General features: G+C 35.9%; 1 protein-coding gene across 5 annotated transcripts in view; it reads left to right on the top strand.

Annotated features, from left to right (window-relative positions):
- The window catches only part of LOC107655368 (CREB-binding protein-like), a 48,459-nt gene that overhangs the window by 9,765 nt on the left and 29,783 nt on the right, over positions 1-8,911 (top strand). For all 5 annotated transcript variants that reach the window (XM_016442830.1, XM_016442828.1, XM_016442831.1 and 2 more), the window contains exon 2: positions 1,430-2,079. In XM_016442830.1, coding sequence (XP_016298316.1) covers positions 1,430-2,079 — 650 coding nt within the window. The remainder of the gene's footprint in view (positions 1-1,429; positions 2,080-8,911) is intronic.

Below are 8,911 nucleotides of genomic sequence, written 5' to 3'. Positions count from 1 at the left end.
TCATTATCAATTACTCCACCAGCCTCGCTCCGTTCCCACGGCTCTCGGCCCCGCCCCCACTCGTCACAATGTATTTATTGATTTCATAACTATTCTATATATTTCAATCAGAAACACATGGGACACAAAATATGATGTTTAAAAGAATTAATTTATACAGTAAATTACATATATTAAATTACAGTAAATTACAATATTACAGTAAATCTGCGTGTCCTCTTACAGAAAAAAAGTATCTATTTCAAGTGATCATACACATTTTTTTTAAATGCATTTTGGAAATTTCCAACCACTAATTGTTATGCAATTTCCCAATATTTGTTTATAAGTACAAAACCTAAGGTTTTGCGGCATTCCTTAACATTTTCTGGCCAATTTTTTCTTTTTTTTTTCTTTTTTTAATTTTATTGAAACTTATTTTATTTTTAATAATTACAGTAATTTTGACATGTCATGAATGCATTAAGTTACATGATTTTTGTTATTTTTTTGTTTTGCACGACTTGGAGTTTTTAGGTAAACGTTCATATCTTATTATCGAATTTAATTTTATGCAATTTTCCAATATTTGCATAAAAATACATGGATAGAAACCTGGCTAATGACATTAGGGATGGGGGGGAAGTAGTGCTGGGCGGTATACCGGTTCATACATAGCCGCTCTTTAGTGTAGATGCATGTTGATTTTATCAGACGATGCTGCGATTATAAATGAGAGTGACTCCTGGTTTAACATGTATTAAAAGGGGTCGTGTTTAGTCACTATTTAGTAGGGATGCTCCGATCCGCCTTTTTCGCCTCCGATTCCGATACCGATCCGAGCATCCCTACTATTTAGTGTGGTATTTTTTGACAATATTCACTCATCATGACCGTAAAATAGGGCATTCTAAGTCAATATACTGCAGTATTTCCTCTCTCAATCAGTATGGTTAACACCCGGTCATGCATGAAAAAAAAATACCGTCATGTACCGTGAAACCGGAATAATTTTGAAAAATACCGTGATATAAATTTTTGGTCATACCACCCAGCACTAGGGGGAAGGTTTTGCAACATTCCTCAAAATTGTGGAAACTTTTTTTTTTCAGCCATTTGTTATTAATTACACCAACATGGTATGACTGCTACAAAAGTTACGTTTTTTTTTTCCTCATCTGGGAATTTATAGAGTAAATGTGCACGCCTTCTTGCCGAATAAAAACGTGTCTACTTCAAGCAATCGTATACATTTATTATTATCCCAACCAGCAATTTTTATGCAATTTCCCATGATTTGAAACCAGGAAGTTTTGTGACATTCTTCAAATCATAATTTTCGTTCACGTCAAATTTATGTGCATTCAGGTCTATAAGAACCTCACAACCTCAAGAAGAGAACAAATAATCACACACAAAGTTACATTTCTCCCTCTCTTTGTTTCCTCAGAGTTGGGTTCACTTTCCTGGGATGACCTGGAGAACGATCTTCCAGATGAGCTGATACCTAATGGAGACCTGGGGATGATGTCCATGTCCTCTAACGGCGGGGCTACAGGTACAGGCGGTCACGGCCCCATGGTCTCCGATGCTGCTGCCAAGCACAAGCAGCTCTCCGAGCTCTTACGGCCGGGAAGCAGCGCTGGGTTGAACTCGGCCAGTCCGCAGCCCGGCGGCATCAGACCTAAGCTGGGTGGGCTTGGAAAGAGTCCCCTGGGCCAGGGCTCCCCTTCCCACCCCTCTCAAACACAGAAACCAGGCGGCACTCCCGGGATGCAGGGCAATAACGCTGGCTCAGCTGGCATGGGACTCGGCACGGGATTTAACCAGGCCATGCTGAACAGCGGCATGATGGGACAGAACGCGGCCGGACAGCCAGGTCAGGTGATCAGTGGGACTCTCGGCTCTGTAGGCCGCGGTCGAGGAGCGCCGGGGATGCAGTACCAGGGTGCCGGCATGCAGGTGGCACCTTCTGTAGGGGCGGGAGGAGCAGCGGGGGCGGCAGCACCAGGAGGAGCGGGGAGTGTCCTGGCAGAGACGCTCACACAGGGGGCGCAGCAGATGGGCATCAACACCCAGCAAGCCGGAAATATCAACAAGGTGAGATGGCCAGTTTCCTTTGCTGTGGTTTCGCTCATTTTGAGTTCAGAGTCTTGAGAAGATTTAAGATTTTTTTTGGCGCGAATGAAAATGGTCCCTGATGAATATCCCTATTATCAATTCATGTGTATTTAAATACAATTTTCAAATTGCATGTAAAAAATGTATTCTGTTAGAAGACATAGGCTACACATTTACCGTATAAATTCCTAGTTGAGCATCACACAAATCATGTAACTTTACCTCAGGTCATGTCACTGAATAATTTGTCCAGATGATTGGCTATTACTTTCCAGAATATTCTGATAGTCATAAAGCAGCTGCCGCTGATCGCTAGTAGGGATGCTCCAATCCCACCTTTTCACCTCCGATACCTAGGGTTCAGTATTGGCCGATACCAGTGAAGTTTTTTTTTTTTTTCCATTTAAATAAATGTATAATTTATATATCTCTGTGTGTGGAACTGATAATCATTCTTTCACAATCTACTAAATACAGACTACTTCATTATAAAGAAAAATAAACAATAAATATGAAAAAATATATGTATATTCATAATCTATGACAAAAATATATCATAAACTAGGTTAGTGGATAATTCAGTGGCAAAAGTTATTCTAGAAAAATGAGTGCACAATAATTGTAGAAATCCAAACATTTAGTGAAAAAACAATATTTTGTGGGGAACAAATAAAAGTGTTGCACTAAATATGGTAAAATGTTACACATTGCTATTTGTATTATAAAATACATACAGAAAAACATTCATTAATGTATTTATATATAAGTATATACTATAAAATTAAAATACATTTCTTTTAAATGTATAGCATATTTTTTAATAAGGCAACAACATATGATAGATTCGATAGGACAAAACAAATACAGTGCGGCACGAAGCGCTTACAATATGTGCATCCGGTGTGCAGAATGATCCGCTTGAAGCAACACGGAGTCACAGCACGCAGCGCTTTGCATTAAAAAGTGCAAAGCACAAAGGGAAGAGAAATTGATGCATAGTGTATTATATCTGTGCAACAGTTATTGAGCCTTTCTTTTAACAGTTTTAAATTTCAGTTACTGTGTGCGTTAAAAACAATTTATAGTCTTTTATATGCCCGTGTTTTGTTTTCACAGACACCCGGTAACAAGTAACAAAACAACATTAAACTCTGGCAAGAAGATAAAGTCCTTTTTGCAAAATCATAGACATTTATTTACAAATCAAGTATAATAATGGAAACACAGAATGATCTTGGAGAGAGCTTTACCGAGCTGACTGTCGTAACCGAACGTGACCAGGGTTTAAAGGCTGAACGAATGACTGAATGTCACAACGGAGAAAAGAGTTTGTGTGAACTTTAATGTAAAGATTTAAATATTCATATGTAGCTCACATTAAAGGGGTACGGTTTCTACGTGTATTTACGTTTTGATTTGAACGAAAACAGTGCGCTCAGCGGATATTCTCCAAAATGGCGCTACGGTGATGCGGAGAGACACAGAGTGTTGAATCCGACAAAAAATGGCAGTATCGGAGCCAATACCCGATATGAATATCGGATCGGCGCATCCCTAATCGCTAGTGTAGTGTTTTGTTTGCACGTTATAAACCGCAAATAATTTTATATATTTATTAAAATAGCGGTGGTGGCTTGATCAGTGGCTACAACTTCCATTTCTGTTTTACCCAAAAGTAACGATTTTGTTCCCTGTTTTGTTCCCTTTGCGAATATTTTTTGCAATATTCTGATTTTTATCATTTCAGTTACTAACTGATGTTTTTGTTTTATTTTTTCATCTAATTGTGCCAGTGTTGTTGTTATTAGCTAAAACTGTTCAATTGTTTTCACTAATTGAAATAAAGGTTAAATAAAATATTAAATGAAAAATGTAAACTTAACTTTAACGAAAATTTGGCCTTGGCAACTAACTAAAATAACATGAGTTGATGTACTAAAATTACTAAAACTAAAATAAAGCTAAATAGAAATAAAAAAACAACATAACTAACAAAACAAAATTACTAAAATTAAAATGAAAACTGAAAATATAAAAATAAAAACTAATTCAAAATATTAATTCTTTTATGGTGTATAAAAATAATAAAATAACACTGAAATGTGTCTCATTTCCTCTTTTTTTTTTTTACATGTAGATTTACCGTTGTCATCATCTAACGCTCATTTAACGGAAAAATAACATTAACAACAGTAATAATTAACATTGTTAAATGAAATCTTTGCAAATACTGTCCGTTTTCGTACTGTACATTATCATGTTGTGATGCCGATAATCACTTTTAGCATCTACAGCAATTGTTTTTTTTTTTAATGTTGTGATATTTAATTTTTTTATTTTACTTTCACAAAATAGTAGGGTGAATTCAAGTAAATTAGGACACTTTTTGCAATTGAGATTCACCATTGAATTCAGCCATTTTAATATTGGCTTTTTGGTATCTGCAATCATTTTATTATTGGTGCATGCCTACATTTAAATTCACATGTATACCATCAAGTGGCTCTGTATTAAGTTATGACTGGTGTTTTGTGAAATCTGTTTCATATCTTTTGTAACGCTCCAGTATTGCGGTGGAATCCGATCGGTGTGTAAATCAGGCCGTGCGTCCAGTTTGATCTGTCAGTGTAGCAGCAGACGGACTCACATTATCACTCTCTATCTGGAGCCGCGCTGTGCTGCCTCATTGTTTGATTACATGAGTCATTCCTGCACTTGTGTTTTTTATTAGGCTTAAATGCTTGCATTACGAGAGCAGTTGCATGCCAGAACGCTATTAAACTCTGCCATTTTGTTTGAAGTCCTGCTATAACGCCAGCCAGCCGCAGAATTATGCTTGATGGGAAGGCAAATGAAAAGCTCTGTGTAAAGTGGCATGTTACACGCATACACATCTCATCTGTGCTCTATGCAAATTTGATGAACAAAACGCGTCTCTATGATAGATGGGTTACTGACTGATGGGGTCTGAAAGCAGCACTTGAATGTCATAAATGGCAGGTGTGTGCATTTGTATTACGAATTCAAATCCCTAGTAATTTATAGGGGTTAGTGCTGAAAAATGCTTGAATTTTGCATTTCTTAAAAATTAGTCATTACACCCCCCTGCATCACATTTGCTGAATGAAATCCAATACTTGTTTCTTACTAATTTTCAGGTGCTGATTCCAAAAATAGTTATTATTATATAAAAATAAATAGAGTTGTTAAAACTTTTGAACTTTCAATTGATAACACATGCTTTTTGATTATTAAAATTTTATTAAGCCAATAAAATGGAATCGAGAAAAAATGTAATATTGGACACAGAATTGGGGGGGGGGTTATTTCATAGGGCCGTAAAAATAAAATTTTTAATAAATTGTTAGTAGATTATATAAGTTTCATGATTTCAATTAATTAGACATGCCTTTTGATTACTAAAATTGTATTTAACCATTAAAAAGGAGTCCAGAAATAAATAAATGCAAGACAATTTGTGGAAAATGAAATGGAAATGCTTGGAAAAAAGAAGAAAAAAGTTTGTGTTCATGTAAAAAAAAATGTTTTACATCTGAGTATTTGAACATATTTTTCCCCAATCCTTTAGAGATGTTAAATTATACATTTTGAATACTACTTCTTGATTAAACTTTTGACATTTGACTGCTTCTGTTACTTTTATAAGTGCATTAAAGGGTTAGTTCACCCAAAAATGAAAATTAGCTTCCAAGCTCTATCATTGCAGTCTGCGGGTGTTGCAGTTGAACAGTCCACAAGTCGTCAAATAAAGCACGCGCATCCATAATAAAACGTGCCTCACACAGCTCCGGGGTGTGAATAAATGCCTTCTGTAGTGAATCCATGCATTTTTGAAAGAAAAATATACTATATATATACTATAATAAACACTTTTCTCTCACTTCCGTTATCTGTCATACACGGAAGCCGTTCCGGCGGATGACGCAGTACGTCGGCGTTGCGTGATTAGTGACGAATGCGGAGAGAGAACAAAACAAAACACCGGTCATGAATTAGAAGTACAAACCGAAGATTTGCAAAGAAAAATGTCGGAGGATTTCGATATAAACCAAGAGGAGACTGGTTTTCCATTGCTAAAGTAACCTTTGTTCCTATAAACAAACTCGTGAGACTAGCATATCTCAGAGGCATGCACGCTGCACATACGTGCTGCGTCATCCGCCGGAATGGCTTCCGAGTATGACAGATAACGGAAGTGAGAGAAAAGTGTTTAAGTTTGAAATATGGATATTTTTCTTACAAGAACGCATCGATTTGCTACAGGGGGCCTTTATTCGTGCCCCCGGAGCTGTGTGAGGCACGTTTTATTATGAATGCGCGCGCTTTATTTGACGACTTGTGGACTGTTCAACTGCAACACCCTGCAAAACAACTGCAAAACTATTCTTGTAGTATTGTGTATTTATTTTTCGTTTAGTATAAATTCTGAACAGAACTTTGTGATATTTCAAAACATACTGAAATACTTTAGCAGCAAATTTCGTCATGGAGTGAAGGTGGAGCGGCGATTCTGATCAGTTGAGTGAAGTAGTGAACCTGGAGTGGAGCAGAGTGATTATTGAATGCTTGGAGTGCGGAGAGGAAATTACTGCTCCACTCTGCTCACATACTCTGGTATATATACACTTTTTACCAGTTGATCTAGAAGTGTAAAGTCCAAACTTGAGCTTTTGCTGCTTGTACAACCTTATTCGCCCAACTTATTGATGAGTTCAGCTTTCGCAGTTGCATTGCATTTATTTATTTATTTTGCATCCCATGCCATCTTACTGCAGTTAAAAGTACTGTATTAGTTTCAGCTTGAAAAGAATGGGGCATTATGTATATAACAGTGAATTTGTTTATAATAGTGTCCAGCTACAATGAAATGTTTAAGTTACTGTGAAATAAACAATATAATTAACAATAACGGTAACTATATTATTGTCCACACCAATGCCTGATAAGTTTCTGTTTATTATACTGTATGCATGCTGCAGTTTTGTCATCTGCCACTTTAAATGTTCAGCCTCTTTAAAAGTGGATGGATTCTGATTGGCTGTCAACTAGTCGACCTACATTTATTATTTTTATTTTTTTTATTTCTGATGCCGATATCTCAGAGTGGCTGATGTAAAGCCGATATATGTGATATCACATGCTGAAATACAATTCCTATTTATTTTACATAATATTTATGAAATCAAAGTAAGAGTCGATCAAAAATAAAAGTAAAAGTCCCGCTTCCGACACATCGGTCGAACATAAAAACATATTGATGCTGATAATAAAGAATTGCAGAAAATGCAAAACATCGGCTGATGAGTACTCTCAATGTTTTTATCATTCATCAGATAAAAAAAAAAATTCTCTAAAAGTGATGGCAACTATACTTTGTGTCGTTATGGTTATAGTTGTGTTGTGCACTTCCCTATTGTCATAGAATTAAAGACCCCTTCTCTCTCACACACGTCTCATTCGCTCCGGTTAAATAGTGCTTGTGTTGCGCATTATTTTAGTCATTCCCGCAGATTTCGCGCTTATACCAAACGCGCGTGCACCACCACTGATCTATATTAGTGGAGTGCACAATCCGCACTCAGTCTCAGCTTGTGAGTCACAAATACCAAAATGAGTGGCTAACTGCGCTAAAACGTTCAAATACATAAAAAATTATGTCAAAATGCCTGTTCTGGCGAGTATCCAGTTAAACACAGTCAGTTTTGAAACGTTAAATAGTTGAGAAAGAGAACGCATGTTGTGTAACAGTATATTGGGTCTGTGGATAAACTCTTAAAGGGACAGTATGCTGCTGTCTGTCATGTTAATCAAAGAACAAAAGACAAAGAAAATAATTTTCTGCTCTTGACTGAATACGTTTTATAACTTTAATGGTAAGCATTCATCTGTATTTAATTTTTACAATGAAGACTACAGAAATTAAAGTAATCAAATGTAAAATAACACTGGATGTGTTATTTTACATTTGATTACTTTAATTTCTGTAGTATTTCTTAACTGAATAAAAACTTACTTAACCTGAAAAACTTAGTTTCATAGCTCTCTTTATTCTATTGCATTTATTTGTGCTGTTGTTTGCAATTTGTTTTATTTGTTCTTATTTTATTACTGACTTTTTACTTGTGTTTTTTTATGAAAATAAAACGTTGCGTTGAAGAAAAGTAGATTTTTGTTTGTATATGCTGTTAGTTATAGTTCTTAGAAAGAAAATCGGAATCGGCAAAAATCGGTATCGGCAGATCACACTAACAAAAAATCGGAAATCGGAATCGGCCAAGAAAATTGCAATCGGTGCATCTCTAATTAAAACAATTATTAAAACTATCATAATAGTTATTGTCCTTGGTGTGAACAGGCCTTTAGTTTTTAAAGTCAGCATGAAATAAAAATTCACCCTAACTATTTTCTAAATGCATGCTATTGGTCTTATTGGGAACAATTTATTTGTGCAGGTTTTTTCATTTTTCAATTTTTTATCAAAATATGCTTCTAATATGCCAGACTTCTCCAATCATTTCGTCCACTTAAATCCTGCTTCTTTCTTACAATCGACTGCAAGCTCTCGTTCAGATCTGCCTCCATCCAATCAACAAGTCTCGTCGTACATGTTTTCTTTTTTAATTATGTTACACTCAGACATGCGTCACAATACTAAATAAAAGTCTCTACTTTCATCACAAAATTTCTTCATTGTGTAGCGTCTGGACCAATCAAACACACAATATATATTTTGTTAGCTATATTTAACAAATACTCTGTAACCCCCCTCAGTTAACAAGCCATATGAGGA

This window comes from Sinocyclocheilus anshuiensis, unplaced genomic scaffold (assembly GCF_001515605.1).
Source record: "Sinocyclocheilus anshuiensis isolate Anshui unplaced genomic scaffold, SAMN03320099.WGS_v1.1 scaffold880, whole genome shotgun sequence".
Lineage (NCBI taxonomy): Eukaryota > Metazoa > Chordata > Actinopteri > Cypriniformes > Cyprinidae > Sinocyclocheilus > Sinocyclocheilus anshuiensis.
This window is presented reverse-complemented; position numbering and strand designations above follow the sequence as displayed.